Raw genomic sequence first — 16,832 nt, forward strand, 5'->3', positions numbered from 1 at the left:
CTTCTCCAAGTCACGTTTCCCTGTTTGTTTTGACAGGTGGAAATTAGATTGGATCTTGGGAACAATTTCTTCTCCAAAGAACAGTCAGCACTGGCACAGCCACAGATTTCCTGAGCCCTCATCTCGTGATATTCAGAGCGAGTCATAGAATCATTCAGGTTGGAAAAACCCACTAAGATCACCACAGGTGACTCTGGTTCTTTCTTACATCCATTAGAAGGAAAAACCTTGAAGCCTCTTGGCTGCATTTTGCCTGCTGCCTCTCCTACCCCTCTGTGCCCTGTTGTGAAGGGTCTGGCCTTGGTTTTAAGATAGCCTCCCCATGGGTACAGCAGGACTGCTGTGTGGTTCTCACAAGCCACCACTCCATCAGGCTGAACAAGCTCAGCTCCCTCAGCCCCTGCCCATGGGAGCTCACCTCCAGTTCGACGACGTGCCTCGTGTTCTGGGGAGCCCAGCACTGCATCCAGTATCCGGATGTGGTCTCGGGGGTGCAGAATGCTTACCTCATTCTGCTGCCTTTGATTCACACAACCCCAGGATGCCCAGGGCCACCAGGGCACACGGCTGCCCCATACCCAGTTTGCTGTCACTGCTCCCCCCTCCAGACCTGGCATCGTTCTCATTGAATTTCACAGGGTTCCCCTTGGTCCTCTCCTCCAGCCTGTCCAGGTCCTCTGGAATAAAAACCCTTGAGCACATATACTGGTCTTCTTGATTTGAAGTCACCTACAAATCTGGCATGGTTACCATCTCCTCTGTGTCACTAATGAAGAGGCCAATCAGGGCAGGGCCCTGGACCAGATACCTGCGATGTCTCATCCGTCTCTGATGACTGCTCAAACATTATTCTCTGAAGCTGATGATCCAGACAGCATTACACCATCACTTTCATGATGTTGCTGTTGCTTTGACACACACGAGCTGAACACACTTTTCTTCCCATGTTTTTGAACACACTTGTACTGACGAGGAGAGCCCAGCTGCTCAGACCTTTGTGTGGCCACATCTGAATACAGAGCTCAGCAACGTGTTGAAGGCATCCTTGGCCCCAGTGGCTGCAATGGGCTTTTGCTCGGTGGCTTTGGCTGTCCCTCCTGCAGTTGTGATGGTGCTAAAGGTGCTCTGCCAGAAGTTAAGGTTAGGGTAGGGTTATGGTTATGGTGATGAGGAGAGGTAACAGACACGAGCCATGAAAAGAGCCGTCCCCACTGCATGCCATGGAAAATCCCTCCAGCGCTGGCTCCACACCCACAGGCCATGGACAACCTGGTGTAGGAACTGCTTTGGCAGGGGGTTGGACTCCATGATCTCTGGAAGTCCCTTCCAACCCCTACAATTCTGTGACTCTTCCTGCAGCCTCAACTGTGTCCTGGGCAGGGGCTGGACCAGCATCTCCTTTCCACCAGTACGAGTCTGATCTCTACAGTTAAATTCCATTGGGTTTTGTCAGAACAGCATTTCACGTTTTTCTCATTGCTTTCCTCCGAGGAGTTTCCTTCGAGACATGATTTTGCAGAGGAGTTGCCTGGAGCTCCTTGTTATCTAGGCCAGCCCAGAAGCAAGGATAGGAAAGAGCTGGCATTTCCAGCCTGCACTGCCCAAGGCAGGACAAATGCTTCATCCTGTGAAAGCACTAATGGAACGCAGGGAGTCGCTTTTCTCTAAAATGACTGATTTTTGGCTGAAAAGAAAACAGCAGTGCCTCATGCTGCTCTGTAGCAGCGAAGGGACTTCATTTGTTGCACCTTCATTCTGTTGGATTCACTGCTGGTACTCGTATTGCAGGAAAAAAGGGTGGCAATGGTTGATCCAGCTCTAAAGAGGGCCAAAGCTGACTTGATTTATGCTGACTTGATTATTTGGTCCCTTGAACACGTCCAAGGACGGGGCATCCACAACCTCCCTGGGCAGCCCGTTCCAGGGCCTAACCACTCTCCTTGTAAAGAACTTCCCCCTAACATCCAACCTAAATCTTCCCTCCTTCAACTTGGATCCATTTCCCCTAGTCCTGCTGTTGTCAGCCCTTTTGAAGAGTTTACTCCCCTCGTGGCTGTAGGTTCCCTTCAGGTATTGATAGGCTGCCATGAGGTCACCCCGCAGCTTCTCTTCTCCAGGCTGAACAAGCCCAACTCCCTCAGCCTGTCCTCATAGGGGAGGTGCTCCAGCCCCCTGCTCATCTCAGTCGCCCTCCTCTGGACCCTTTCCAAAATCTCAATGTCTTTCTTGTACTGAGGGCTCCACACCTGGACACAGGACTCCAGATGGGGCCTCACAAAGAGCCGAGTAGAGAGGGACAATCACCTCCCTGTCCCTGCTGACCACCCCTCTCCTGATGGAGCCCAGGAGCTCTCCCACCACCAGCAAGCAGCTCCTGCCCACTGATTATTATGGGACAGCTGCGACCCAACCACCATCCTCATCCCTCATCCTCATGCTGCACAGACCCTGTGGGGTTTTTGCCCAGGGCACCAAGCCAGACACAGGTGCTAATTACTGCACTTGAAATGAGATGCTTTAAATAGAAGGTTGAAATTGGAGAGAAAAGTTTTCTTGCCCACTCAGGGCAAATCCCCGCTGGGCTCCCTCCACAGGGGTGGCAGCACCAAGCAGAAAGCCCAGAGCGCCCCACTTTTCTGCCCTGTGTGTCTGTGTGACACAGGGTAAATGAGTAAATGAGGGCAAACGAGGCCCGGAGGGAGCTGTTAGAAGTTCGGTGCATCGCTCAGAACTTAACTTTGAAACTGTTTGCATTTGCACCAATCCATTGCATCATCACACAGAGCAAGGGGAATGGAAAGCGGAGAACAGCCTTCCTGCCTTCCAGGTGTCCACACTCTGAGCCAAGAAAAGGTGCACACAAAGGTTTCGAGTGTTAGAAGGGGAAAAAGCTGAACAACTGAACAGTGCATGGTCAATACGAAACGCCCGAGTGACAGCAAGCTGTGCAAACCAAAATCCAACAGACATCACCAATTCCTTGACCTGCTTTGAAAAACAGCAATGAAACCCCTTCCCAGGCTCAGCCTAATGCTTCGTCCCCCTTCCTTAATCCCAATGCCCCACTGTGCAGTTGTTGCAGCAACAGAATCTGTAACGTTATGCTAAACCAGCATCTGGAAGTTTTGCCTTTGTGATGTTAAGCCACAGCATCTGCAGTTCAAACAAAGCAAGCAAAAATCCTGAAGGAGGAAACGGAATCTGTTCTCCATTTGTTCTGTAAGAACAGATCAGTGAGGGAGGGAATGAGGGAGAGAAAGGTGAGAAATGGAACGAGAAGCTGTTTTGAATTTAAACCATTTGAAGTTACAAAACCAATGGTGACTCATCGTCAGAGGACCAAGCGGCACCAGATGGTGCACAGAACAGATGCTGGATGTCACTGCAGAAGCAGCAAAAAAAGCTTATTTTGCTCTCTTCCAAGCAAGGAGGAAAAAAGACTTTTAGCAGAGTACCCGAAATAGAGAACATCTGCTGTCATCCCAAATGCAAGGGCTTCCTTATGCTAAAAATCCATGTTTGACATTGCCTCTCGCACCCAACACCAATTATTTCAGGATTAGATCTCCTGATGAATTTTAGAGCATCTTCTGTTTTGCAAAACAAACACCTTGATTGGGGAAATGGGACTGAGGTGAACCAAAGACATACAATCATAGAATCATCACAGAATGGTTTGGGTTGGAAGGGACCTCAAGGCTCACAAAGCTGCAGCCCTGCAGCCACAGGCAGGGCCACCAACCTCCCTGTTTCACAGCAGCCCAGGCTGCCCAGGGCCCCATCCAACCTGGCCTCCAACACCTCCAGGGATGGACGGGGCATCACAGCCTCTCTGGCAGCTGTTCCAGCCCCTCCCCGCTCTCACAGCACACAACTTCCCCCTGACATCCAACCTCCAGCTGCCCTCCCTCAGCTTCCAGCCGTTTCCCCTCGTCCTGCTGCCATCTCCCCTTGCCAGGAGTTGACTCCCCTCCTGTCTGCAGGCTCCCTTCAGCTCCTGCAGCTGCACTCAGCTCACCCCCAGCTTCTCTTCTCCGTGCTGCAGAGCCCAGCTCCCTCAGGCTGTTTGCAGGGCAGTGCTGCAGCCCCCTGCTCATCTTTGTGGCTGCTCTGCACCCCCTCCAACAGCTCCCTGTCTTTCTTGTATTTGGACCCCCAGCCCTGGACGCAGTGCTGCAGATGGGGCCTCATGAGGGCAAGGCAGAGGGGGACAATCACCTCCCTGTCCCTGCTGCCACCCCTCTGCTGATGGAGCCCAGGATCCCATTTACTTTTAGAGCTACAAGGTCACACTGCTGGCTCATGTTCAGTTTTTCACCCATCAGGACCCCCAGGTCCTGCTCTGCAGGGCTGCTCTCAAGTTCTGCTCCTTCCAGTCTGTGTGGATGCCTGGGATTCCTCCGGCCCAAATCCCAAACCTCACACACTGCTGTGTTGAGCCCCATTAGGTTCACCCAGGCCCACCTTTCAAGTCTGCTGAGGTCTCTCTGAATGGCAGCCCCTCCATCCATGTGTCTGCTGAGGATGCACTCAATTCCATCGCTGATGTCACTGATGAAGATGTTAAAGATTGCTGGTCCCAAGGCAGAGCCCTGTGGGACAGCGCTCCTTACAGGCCTCACCTGGACACAGAACCACTCACCACAGCCTCTGTCTGCAGCCTTTCAACCAATTCCTTACCCCTGTCAGCACTAATGTGACAATTACCCAAGCAATGCCAACCAGGACCTGTAACAGTACCTGAAAACGTGACACTGAGATGGAGGATCAGTACTTGAAATTCGAGGTTTTGTTTCAGGGATTGTGCAAAATAAACATTTCAGATGAACAAAGAGTTACCACGTAATGACATCCCCAATTAACGTCATAAAAGCAAATGATGTAAAGAAGGGAGGTGGAGAGAAATAGTAAAGACCAGTAGTTACCAGAAATAAGCACACAGCATCCAGCATCTGGGGAACCAACAACGAATCAATCATCAATGACAGCAAGAATCCAGGTGTGGGTAAATTCATGTCATCAACAGATCCACCTTTGGGAACTGCTGGTGAAAATAAAAGCAGCAAGGCAGAAATGCAGACATATTCAGCAGATTGCTTTGATCTGTGCCCGAAACAAAATGATGGCCGTGTTTAATCTCCTATAACAGCAAGGAAAGAACACAAGTGTACTGAATCAAGGAAGCTGGGTGGCAGCACTTTGACAACTTACATTTTCTCAAACACAGCTGTCTTGAACTAATCAAAGAGCAACTTGTTTGGGATCCGTGACAGACCAGAGTGTTAATTAATTTGGGACTCAATCAGCAGAGCTTCAGCATCACTGACGCTCGTGCTTTACATCAGAATGGGGAGTCAGGCAAACAAACTCACCCTAAGTAGATTCCCAGGGTCCCTTCTCTAATTCAGGTCATTTGGAGTTATGTGAAAGAAAGTTCACTCAGTACCTTGATTTTTAAACGTCATCAGTATTGGGATAAACTACGAGGGGACAGTTTAAATGGATTAAGGACTCACGCATGGGCAGATCTCAAAATGCATCAGATGGGAGAACATAAGTGAGCACAGAACTTTCACAGTAACTCAAACCCAAGACCTCGTGCCCCAGCACACCAACGATCTGATGGTTGAAACACTTGGAACACAACTGTGCAAAGGACGTGGAACTCTGTGCCTCAGCTCACAGCAAACCCAGAAGGAATTTGGTCTCTGAGTCACCACTGGGTGTTCTGTTATGAGGCTGAATGCAAAGAGCTCCAGACAGAACTCCGGTGGTGTCTGCGTACCTGCACTGAATCACAGACTTTTGGCCTTTATTGCACACTCCCAATATTCGCAGTCCTAACAGCCACTCTCAGGTTCCATCAGAGCCACCAACCCCACGTTCCAGAAGATCTAAAAGCAAACAATTTATGATCCTCCACAGGCACTGGGCTGCTCCACACCTTTCTGCAATCACTGCTAGAAGATCAGCCATAGGGTTGTCAGCCCAGACTAAAAGGAACTGCTTTCCTACTGAGAACAACTTCCAACTGTGCCTCCAGTAGGTGCCTACCATAAGAATTTTTATATGAGTTTGAAGGCCACCTCTCCTCCCAGCTTGGATCCAGGAAAGCAATAACAGAAGGGTTACCACTGCTCTGCTCACCACTGCATTTTTTTCCATGTTCATCCCATTAAACCCTTCATAAGGGAAGGAGAGAACGGAGCAGACAGTAAGAATACGGGCCTACTATCAGCAACGCTCGTCGTCCCCTAGCTGCCAAGTCCTCAGAGTTCACCTGCACTGCTCACACACAGATAAAAACACGAGGGCTGGGGAAGTGCATGGCTTTATCTCTGTGTTGACTTTCAGTACTGCTAGTGGAGAAGTTGTTTCAGAAGTGTCCCAGCACCTGCGTGCTGCACAAATCACAGTCCTGAGCAGCACAGCACGATGCTCATCTGCCTTCCCTTTCCCCACAGTCCTTAAGACACGTCATGACTCTGTGTCTTGTTATGGGACTGACCCAAACAGTGTGGCTAGCAGCTAAAGCCAGCTCAGCAGACCACACTCCCATGTAACTCATGTCATCTCTGTTTCTTCTCCCCTGATCACACAGTGGACACGCTTCTCTGCATTGTAATACATCTGCCCACAGCGCAGACGTGGCTCCTCCTGCTGGTACCACAGCTGTTCATTGAACTCTGGGAAGAAGAAGGCAATTTCCCTGCTGGCTGACGCTGGGGAATCTGTAAGTAGAGAGGGAAGAGGTGAGATGCTAGCCTTGCACCTGAAACATGCACTGCTTTAAAGGCGGAAGCTGCAGATGTAAAGCACCAGGCCTGGCTGCATGTGGAGTCTGCAGAAGCGAGCAAATTGTGAGCAGAAAGCAAAGGCAGACAAAAATAGCATTGTTCAGCCCCCACCGAGCTCCAGTCCCTGCCCAGCGCTCAGCCAAGAAGGCCTACCTGAACCATGGGTGGTATTCCTGGTGTCAGTGAGGCCATAAGCTCCTCGGATGGAGTCTGGGACACAGTTTCGAGCTCGGAACACTTTGGTGGGTCCCATCAGGGATCTCCAGAGGGAGATGGCATTCTCATGGGCCAAGATATAAGCCCACATGGGGCCACTGAAAAAGGGACCAGGAAAGAGTAAGGTTATAACAGGGTACAGCTTCTTCATTCTTATTCTTATGACAAGCTCACAGTAGACAGCGATAGCTTGAAAACAAAGCATCTGCATGACCTCCATCTAGGTGATGGCACCCACAATACACTGGGATGCCATCCCACTCAGTCCTCTCTCATCACACCGGAGCTGTTCCATGACAAATGCCCACCCTTCAGCCCAAAGCCTTCACCCTCAGCACATCTCAAGCACAGGCTCCCGACAAGATGCATCCCCCGCTGAGGTGGAGCCCCCCAGATGCGGCCGTGCTGCTCAGGGTTCACCCCATCCCCTCCTCGTGCCCTGCACTGCCCACCACGTGGCAGAGCAAGTACCTGGCCATGAACTCCACCAGCCGCTGGTAGAAGAATCGCCCTGTGGGAGAGAAACAACCCTGAGTCACAGCACCCACCCAGCGTGCTCCCTGCCCACCCCCCGGAGAAGCAGCCTTCAGGGAATAAGAGAAAGGTGGGGGTTGAAAGAGACTTGCACACAGTCATTCTAACCCAGTGGTTTGGGTTAGAAGGGCTCTTCAAGGCCATCTGGTCCCACTCCCTGCAATAAGCAGGGACCCCCACAGCTCCATCAGAGCTCACAGCCCCCTCCCCTGAGCGTGGGTGCCTGCAGGGATGGGCAGCAGCACCTCTCTGTGCAACCTGTGCAGTGCCTCACCGCCCTCAGCATGAAGACCTGCTCCTTACATCCAGCCTCAGTCTCCCTCTGTCAGTTAGCAACCACCTCCCCTCGTCCTGTCACACAGACCCCACTAAAGAGTCCATTCCCTCCTTTTCACAGCCCCTTCAGATACAGAAGGCTGTTGTGAGCTCTCCCTACAGCCTTCCTTTCTCCACCTGCACAGCCCCAGCTCTCACCCTATCCTTGCAGGAGAGCTGTTCCATCCCTAAGACCCTCTTGGTGGCCCTCCTCTGCACACTCTCTAACAGTCCCTCCCGTGCTGAGCGCTCCCCATCTGGGCGCAGTGCTCCAGGCGAGGTGTCCCAGCACAGAGCAGAGGTGCAGATCCCCTCCTGCTGGCTGCGCTGCTCTGGATGCCCCCAGGGTGCAGTTGGCTCTCTGTGCTTTGAGGGCACAGCGCTGCCTCGTGCTGCTGCTCCCCACCAGCACCCCCAGGGCCTTTTCCTTCCCGCCCCGCAGCCCCGCACCGCTTACCCGCGTGCTCCCGGTAAAAGCGGCGGCTCTGTTCCCGCCCGCAGCGCAGCTCCTTGGCGCGCACGATGAGGAGGCGATTGCTGAGGATGATCTCATGCACGGCCTGTGGGCAGAGGTGCAGCGGCTGGGCGGGAGGCGCGCACCGCCAGGGCGTCCCGAGGGGGCCGAGCGGTGCGGGGCGGCCCGATCTGCCCTCACCTCCAGCACCAGCGGGTGGGCAACGGCGTCCGGCTTCAGCAGCGCCAGCGTCAGCTGCAGGGGCCGCTTGGAGCACGCAGCGGCCGCCATGACACCCTCCTCTCACGTAGCGTCGTGCGGGTGATGACGTCACTCAGCGCGACGGCGCGCGGGTGATGACGTCGTCAGGGCGCGACGGCGCCGTGCGTGTCGCGTAGCAGCGGGGACGCAGCGGCGGAGCGATGGCGGAGGCAGCAGAGCAGCCCCGGGATGAGGCCCTGGTTGAGGCCGGCGCCGAGGAGGCCGTGAAGATCATCTGCCTGGGCGACAGCGCCGTGGGCAAGTCCAAGTGCGTGGCCGCGCGCGTTCCCCGGACGCCGGGCCGGGCCTGGCGGGGCTCCTGACGGCCGCGCTGTCTCTCCGCAGGCTGCTCGAGAGGTTCCTGCTGGACGGGTTGTATCCGCGGTTCCGGCCGCGCCCCTCAGGTGTCGGTGGGGCGGGCGGGAGGCGGGCGGCGGCGGAGGCGGCGGCGGCGGGGACAGTTCATCCGACGGCTCCTTAACGCGGGCGCAGCCGCCCTCAGCAGCTCTCCACCTTCGCCTTGACGCTGTACCGACACCAAGCGCGAGTGGACGGGAAGGCGGTGCTCGTGGGTAAGTGCGGAGCCCTGTCGGAAGCTCTGTCGGAAGGCAGGACGGCCGCGGTGCTGCCGGGACACAAAGCGCCGCGCGGGGGCTTCCCGGCGGTGGGCAGGGGGTGCCGCCCGGCGCTGTGTGGGCAGCGAAATGGAGGAATGAAGAGCAGCATCGCAGAGCCGTTTCATAGCCGGGCTGTGGCGTGCCGCTTGTTCTCCGCCCTGAAAAGAACAGGGGGAGAAAACGAGGTGAGAAAAGTCTATGGGTCGAGGTAAGGATGGGCAGATCGCTGCTGATTTTTGTCGTGGGCAAAGCACTCTTCCTGGGAGAAGAAATGAGGAAGAAATTGTTTACCGTGAGGGCCTTGAGACAAAGGAGCAGGTTGCCCCTTGAGGCTGTGGATGCCCCCTCCATGGAAGCATTGAAGGCCAGGCTGGGTGGGGCTGTGAGCAACCTGGGCTGGTGGGAGGTGTCCCTGCCTACAGCAGGGGGTTGGAATGAGATGGTCTGAAAGGTCCCTTCAAATCCAAACCATTCTATGAAGAGAACCTGAAGAGAACAAACGCCAAATCCCCATCATCTGCTTCTTCCTCCTGTAACCGACAGTGCAGGGGAGTGGGGGTTGTGGACATCCCGTGATGATTTGTCTCTGCAGCTCCTTCAGCCTCGCTCTGTTCCCTGCTGCAGCGTGGGGCAGCTCCCATGGGGTGCTGTTCTGCCCAGCCTGGTCCTGGTTTTGTGGTAACTCTTGTCCCCAGGATGTTTCAGATCAGTGAGATGAAACCTAACTTGTGGCTTTGAGTAGATGAGCTGGGGTTTGCATCCTGGGTTAAAGTTGTGAGGAAAACAGAAGTTGAGATGTTGTGTCATCCTGAATTTGTCAGTTTTTTGTTTGTTTGTTTGTTTGTTTGTTTAATTTATCCTTTTATCTTACAGATTTCTGGGACACAGCTGGACAAGAGAGGTTCCAGAGCATGCATGCCTCCTATTACCACAAAGCTCACGCTTGTATCATGGTAAGGGTGATGTCCTAAGCTGCCCAAGGAGGCTGTGGATGCCCCATCCCTGCAGGCATTGGAGGCCAGGCTGGATGTGGCTCTGGGCAGCCTGGGCTGCTGGTTGGTGACCTGCACACAGCAGGGGCTTGGAACCAGATGAGCACTGTGGGCTTTTTCAACCCAGGCCATTACAGAATCACAGAATCACAGAATCACAGAATCACCCGGGTTGGAAGGGACCTCAAGGATCATGTAGTTCCAACCCCCCTGCCTAGCAGGGCCACCAAACACACACATTCTAGGATTCTGTGATCTGGTGGGATTTTGGCTGATAAATCCCAGCTGATGTTTGGCCTGGATGTTACTTTTTACAATTACACTCTACTATTTTTTTTTTTTGTCTCTTCCAGTTGTTTTACAGATTTTCCCACATTGTTCCTTCTTTTTTACCTGACAAAGCCAGTGTGGTTGGTGTGTTCTGCATAATTCTGCAGTGCTCTGACTGCATTCCCTGAGTTTGCTTCCTTCTCAGTTTCCTTTCTTTCATCACTGCCCTTCCAGTAATGAGGTGTTTATGACCAAATGCACCTCCTTGGAAGCGGTGCTGTCAGAAGGGATGTGGGGGAGAGGGCACTCTTTTCTCCTTCTGTGTCTGATGTGGCTGTTGAATTGTAGAGTACAAAACTGTCTTAAGGTGTTCTGCAAAGTACTGCACTCACAGGATGAATTTGGGTTTGGGTTGGAAGGGACCTCAAGGCTCACAAAGCTGCAGCCCTGCAGCCACACGCAGGGCCACCAACCTCTGCATTGCACAGCAGCCCAGGCTGCCCAGGGCCCCATCCAACCTGGCCTCCAACACCTCCAGGGATGGACGGGGCATCACAGCCTCTCTGGGCAGCTGTTCCAGCTCCTCCCCGCTCTCACAGCACACAACTTCCCCCTGACATCCAACCTCCAGCTGCCCTCCTTATTTCCACGTGCTTTGAGCTTTTTTGTAACTCAAATGAGTGTTGTTTCCTGACTCCTAATCTACTTAAGTCTCTTGGTCTGTGTTGTTGCTCTAACTTTTCACTGCATCTTTATTGCTTGTATCTTTATCAGCCAACTCCACTGGTGCTTTAATGTAATTGTTACAATGGAGAATCCTCACATCTGACCCCACTGACAGCAGAACAGATCTGTCCCAGTGCTTTGGGTGCTAAGAATGTAAAGGCAAACGAGGGATTGTTGCCTGCATCACGCAAAGAGAAAGAGGCTGCATTTTTCAGGGCTTGCTGGATATTCTCCCTTTCCTCTGTCACGCTTTCTAACAAGCAGCAGCTTCCCCTGACATCCTCCTGGCAGAATTCTGGGTTCTGCAGATGTGTTTGGTGCTGTGGGTTAACAGGAGCTGCCCTTTTGCACCTTTTGCTGGTTCTTTTTTGGAAGGTGTTTGATGTGCAGCGGAAAGTCACCTACAGGAACCTGAACAACTGGTACAAGGAGCTGAGAGAATTTCGCCCGGAGATCCCTTGCATTGTGGTGGCCAATAAAATTGATGGTGAGTGTGTCTTCTTCTTGTAGCTCCTCAGGATTGTGAAGGTGTTCTCTTCTTACCTGGTTGGGAAGGAATGTCATGCTTCTCTTGGGTCCAATACATCCTTGAGGATTAGTCCCTCGGGGCTGTATGTTACCAGATAAATAGCCAGGTCTGTGCAGGTTCATTTGGCTCAGTGGTGGAGCTTAGAGCATGATTCATCTCACTAATGAGAGCCTTTCCTCCAGGCTGCATCAAGCACCACGAATGAAGCAACAAGAGCCCGTTCCTTTCTTTGTCTTCTTGTCAGCTGCCTGCTGATGCTGTCGCTTTTAAAGCCCTCTGGCTTTTGTGGAGGGTCCACATGGCTTTGTACTGCAAAGGGGAGGCCTTGATAGCTGCTTTAGGTTCCAGTCTGCATCTGTTCCACCATCCCTGCATTTGTTGGCATTCTTTCACAGAAAGAATCACAGAATGGCCCAGGTTGGAAGGGACCTCAAGGCTCACAAAGCTCCAACCCTGCAGCCACAGGCAGGGCCACCAACCTCTGCATTGCACAGCAGCCCAGGCTGCCCAGGGCCCCATCCAACCTGGCCTCCAACACCTCCAGGGATGGACGGGGCATCACAGCCTCTCTGGGCAGCTGTTCCAGCCCCTCCCCGCTCTCACAGCACACAACTTCCCCCTGACATCCAACCTCCAGCTGCCCCCCCTCAGCTTCAAACCATTTCCCATTTCCCATTCTTTCTATACCAGTGCCTTACTGACTATTTCTCCATTTCATTTTTTTCCCCTCAGCGGATATGAAGATGACCCAGAAAAGCTTCAGCTTTGCCCGGAAGTTCAGTTTGCCCTTTTACTTTGTGTCTGCTGCAGATGGCACCAATGTAGTGAAGGTAAAACACAGCTGTTTGTCTCAGCCCTGTCCGTGGAGGGCTGTGAGCACGGAGTAGGGAATGGGGCAGTCCCTCTGACTATTAGCAGTTGTAGAGTTGGGTTTTTTTTCCCCCATGGGAGCAGTTTTTGTACATTAAGGAGTCCCATCACTCTTTGCTTTGAGTGACAAAGTGTTCCCTTTCTTGTCAGCTCTTCAATGATGCCATCAAGCTGGCGGTTACTTACAAACAGAATTCAGGAGATTTCATGGATGAGGTCATGCAAGAACTGGAGGTAAGAAAGGAGGAGAAGTGCAGGGAGTAGAACGTGAGGTGGTTAGCAGCTCTTCCCCCTGGGGAAAGCAGAGCCTGTACCAAAGGGTGAAAATCTCACAGGAACTGAAAGATTTGCCTTATGCTGACAGCGCCGGGTTTGGGTGCTGCTCATATCTAGGTGGGAAGGGGTGAGGTGGTGACCCTCTGAAGAACTTATGCTGCTTTAGCCTGGTTTTGAAAGCTGTAGCAGAGTGTAGCTGTCGTGCTCTTCAGCATTTTCTTGTCTCACTTCTTTACAGAGCTTTGACCTGGAGAAGACGAGTGAGAATGTGTCGGATCAAGAGGAGAGCTGCCCTGAAGAAAAGCCCCCATCCTCCTAAGGACCGCATTTGGAGTCCATCTTTTCTCTCTGCTCCAGTTGTCAGGGGCTACAGGAGCTCACCTCTGCAGGGGAAAGTGATTTTTCTCGTGCCCTGAGATCTCTGGTGATGGGGAGACTGGGCACCATCTCCCTTGGCTGGGCCCTGACTCCCTGTGCCTCGCAGTCGAGGCAGCAGCGCGAGCATCCGTGTGCTTCTTCGAGACAAAGCTTGCTGGGAGAGCTGAGCCACTCGTGTACCTGCAGGGAGGGTCCTGCCCAGAGACTTTAATGGTACCTACCACAGAAAATAGTTACTAAAGACTTTTTTTTTCATTAAAAGAAAAAAGAGAAAGGTTGGAGTCTTCTTGCAGTTTTGTTACGAGGCAGTTGAGTTGCTGCACAACGCGAGTCCAACCACCAGCCCTCCCCTTCCTTTCACAGCCCAGCCTCTGTGCACCCCTGTGAGTTTCTTTGCACCTCCTTGTAGAGTTCCTTTGAGTTTCCCTTCTCCATTCTGCCGTGGGCCAGAGAGATCCAGTGGATCTCTAGACATAAGGAATTGCTCCTTGTAGGTCCTCTGGAGCTTCGTGGTGTGGTCTCGTATCTACAAGGTGTCTCCCAGCCCAGGCTGATGGATGTGGCTGCTGCTGTTCCCACGTGGTGACATGCTGTGTGTCCCAGGTGCAGACAGACACACACCAGGACTCTGATGTGGATGGCAAAACACATCAGGATGGACAGAGTGCTGCCCTTGCATGAACATGTGACCGTGAATCCCTCTCCAGTTACTGGGACTGGCGGTCAGCAGTGACAAATAAATGCAGCTTTACTCTCTAGATGTGCAGAGCAAGTCTGCAGATCCTTCAAATAACAGCGTAGAAATGGCATCCAGCTCATGTCTGGTGGCTGGGTGTCATGAGGTTCCTTGCACACTCGCAGGGGCAGCCATTAGCTCTTCCCAGATTGGTTCTCCTGCCATTTGAGCTGGCCTGGCATTGAGTTGCCTGGTGCATTACACCCCCCCACACCCACACCTCACCAGTAGCTGGCACTTGAGGGACACTTGATGTTGCAGCTGCTGTCCCTGAGACTTCTGCTCACCTACAACCTGTCCCATTGTGTCCCCTTCCCTGAGCAGGCACCATTTCAGCCCTCGTGGGCCACTCTCTCCTTTTTGTGGCCTGCAGTCTGCACGCAGCTTCGCTTTGCATTGCAGGGTGTGGAAGCCTTTGCCTGGCACAGGAGATTGAACTGAGCAGAGACACGGGTAGCTGTGAAAATAAGCTTTATTTATCCAACCAAGTCAACTTCAGTGTTTGTGTGCAGTCAGAGGGGGATGGATGGGACAGAGCAGGGCTTTGGCACTTGGGGTGCCATTGGGCATTATCCCAAAGAAAAGGATCGTGGTGCTTTGCAGCCTGCTGTGGGCCATGCAGCCAATTAAGCTTTCTTTCCTCTTAAACCCTGCAGGAGCTCCTGGAGCAGATTAAAGAAATCCAGGACTTTCTGGCGTGGAAATGGGCACGGTCTAAATGGGTTTGAGTACGTTGGTTTGGGCCTCTGGTAGGAGGTTGAGGTATAGACTGGGTATGATGTTGAAGTAGGCGTTTCTGCTGGAAGCAATCCCATCTGTACCAGGATCCAGTTGCGAAAGTACTGAGTGGAGGCATAGACTCCAGGCTGCTGTATCCTCCCACAGCCTTTCCCCCAGCTGGTCACACCGATGAGCCAGAAGTAGTCAGCAGTTTTATCTTTGCACATGAGAGGACCACCGCTGTCGCCCTGTGGTGGAGGAGAGAAGCCCAAAGTGTGACTGGGTTGCCACATCAGCAGCAGAGCTGGCTCCCCTCTCACAGTGCTCCCTAGAGCTACATTCCCTGCACAGAAAAGCTTTGCTTGGGTTCCAGAGCCTAAAAAGGCTTCTGGAAGGGGACTGTGGGTCTGGAAGGTAGCCCTCCCTTCCTCCCTCATCTCTGTGCAGTGATCCAGGCTGTGGGGGAAAGGGGTTTTCCAGGATTGGGTCCAGACCTACAGGGCACCAGGGGGGCTCTCTGGGCAGAATCCCAGGTATGTGGGGTACAGGGAGTCTGAGGAGCTGCAGATGGGAAGGGGAGGTGAACTCTGATGGGCGCCCAGTGCTGGGAGGGTGGCTTGCAAGGAGAGCAGAGCTGTGTGTCGGTGTGCAGCTCCTACCTGGCAGGTGTCGATGCCGCCCTGCGGGTAACCAGCACACACATTGTGGCTATGGACAGCCCCAGCATACCAGTGGCTGCTGTTGCAGAGGTTGAGGTCAATGAGCTGCACCTTGGCCTCCTGCAGGACACGGTACGGTTCCACGTATTCCTGTAGAGCTGTGAGCACAGAGCACAATTGGCACCACCAGCTCCTGGCCCATTACCCTGTTTGTGGGTGAAGCCCTTCCCTACATCTTGACTCTGTGTCTCGAGATGCACCGACGTTTCCCTGCTTTGGGAAACGGGTCAGACCCACACCTCTCCATAGATACATCCCTATGGTGTCACTGGGTTTCTACCTGCCATCAGGGATGCTGTTTCAGCAGCGTGCCAAGCTTTCACTCGGGACACCCGTGCATTCTGTGTACTCACATCTCAGCCCCATGTGTCCCCAGCCACTGACGTAGCAGTCTGTGAGCTCTGACACTCGCAGCGAGGCGTCGGGCACGCAGGCCAGCTGGATGTAGTAGCTGCAGTGGACAGGTTGGTCCAATTCGAGCAGCGCAATGTCGTTAGCCATGGTGTTCCTGTGATAGTACTCATGTGGGATTACCCGCACCACGTTGCGCACGACCGCTTCGGGGCCCAGGCGTTTCAGATCGTGGCCACCGATCACCACGTGCCACGGTGTGTCAGGGCTGGAAGAAGGGCAGAGGAAAGGTCAGAAGAAACGTGGCAACATCACAATCACAGAATGGCCAGGGTTGGAAGGGACCTCAAGGATCACGAAGCTCCAAACCCTGCAGCCACACGCAGGGCCACCAACCTCCGCATTGCACAGCAGCCCAGGCTGCCCAGGGCCCCATCCAACCTGGCCTCCAACACCTCCAGGGATGGACGGGGCATCACAGCCTCTCTGGGCAGCTGTTCCAGCCCCTCCCCGCTCTCACAGCACACAACTTCCCCCTGACATCCAACCTCCAGCTGCCCTCCCTCGACTTCAAACCATTTCTCCAGTTCCCTGCTATCTCTACTATGCAGGAGGGAGGAAAGCTGTCCTACAAGGGCTGTGACATCCCAGGTGTGCCTTGGGCATGAGGCTTACTGAGCTAAGGGCTGCTGGAAGCTGTGGCACGCACCACCAGGAAGGCACCCAGGACTGCCCGCACTGTTTGTAAGGCAGGGAAGGGGACGGCCCTTACGTTGCGTGGTCGAAGCAGTGCGCCGCTGTGAGGACCCACTGCGGCGTAATCAGGGATCCTCCGCATATGTGTCCGGTGCCGACGTACCATGTGCTCTGCAAGCTAACGATCCACGGCCAGGCCCCCTGTGGGGCATCAGTGCCGCCCACGACGCGCGTTCCCCCGTACTGATAAGCCAGGGGCCGGAGCCCGCAGGTGCTGCAAGGAGAAACACGTCAGGTTTTGCATCTGAACCGCCGTCCCTCCCCACGAGGCGCCGCCGGCCACTCACTCGCAGCTGCCGGAGAAGCTGTGCGCCG

At 53.7% G+C, this 16,832-nt stretch overlaps 3 protein-coding genes across 3 annotated transcripts; 1 reads left to right on the top strand and 2 right to left on the bottom strand.

Moving 5' to 3' along the window:
• Nucleotides 1-6,315: 6,315 nt before the first annotated feature.
• NME6 (NME/NM23 nucleoside diphosphate kinase 6) lies at nucleotides 6,316-8,607 on the bottom strand. Its single transcript, XM_042838144.1, has 5 exons — nucleotides 8,518-8,607; nucleotides 8,320-8,422; nucleotides 7,485-7,524; nucleotides 6,951-7,111; nucleotides 6,316-6,731 (listed from the first exon to the last, which is right to left on the bottom strand). The coding sequence occupies exons 1-5, from the start codon at nucleotides 8,605-8,607 to the stop codon at nucleotides 6,565-6,567; spliced, it is 561 nt and encodes a 186-aa protein (XP_042694078.1). The 3' UTR covers nucleotides 6,316-6,564.
• Nucleotides 8,608-8,731: 124 nt separating this feature from the next.
• Nucleotides 8,732-13,490, top strand: LOC122170894 (rab-like protein 2A). The gene is made up of 8 exons (XM_042838148.1): nucleotides 8,732-8,845; nucleotides 8,923-8,952; nucleotides 9,070-9,149; nucleotides 10,068-10,147; nucleotides 11,558-11,669; nucleotides 12,444-12,541; nucleotides 12,732-12,815; nucleotides 13,096-13,490. Exons 1-8 carry the CDS (start codon nucleotides 8,739-8,741, stop codon nucleotides 13,174-13,176), a joined length of 672 nt encoding a protein of 223 aa, XP_042694082.1. The 5' UTR covers nucleotides 8,732-8,738; the 3' UTR covers nucleotides 13,177-13,490.
• Nucleotides 13,491-14,494: 1,004 nt separating this feature from the next.
• On the bottom strand, nucleotides 14,495-16,824 carry LOC122170895 (acrosin-like; the record flags this gene model as incomplete). Its single annotated transcript, XM_042838149.1, has 5 exons — nucleotides 14,495-14,939; nucleotides 15,351-15,508; nucleotides 15,764-16,029; nucleotides 16,534-16,731; nucleotides 16,805-16,824. Coding segments are annotated over 5 exons (984 nt in total), but the record flags the coding sequence as incomplete, so codon positions are not given.
• Between the last annotated feature and the right edge of the window lie 8 nt (nucleotides 16,825-16,832).

This window comes from Centrocercus urophasianus, unplaced genomic scaffold (assembly GCF_019232065.1).
Source record: "Centrocercus urophasianus isolate 14NV4802_14NV808 unplaced genomic scaffold, USGS_Curo_1.0 seq_733, whole genome shotgun sequence".
In the NCBI taxonomy this organism is placed as follows: domain Eukaryota; kingdom Metazoa; phylum Chordata; class Aves; order Galliformes; family Phasianidae; genus Centrocercus; species Centrocercus urophasianus.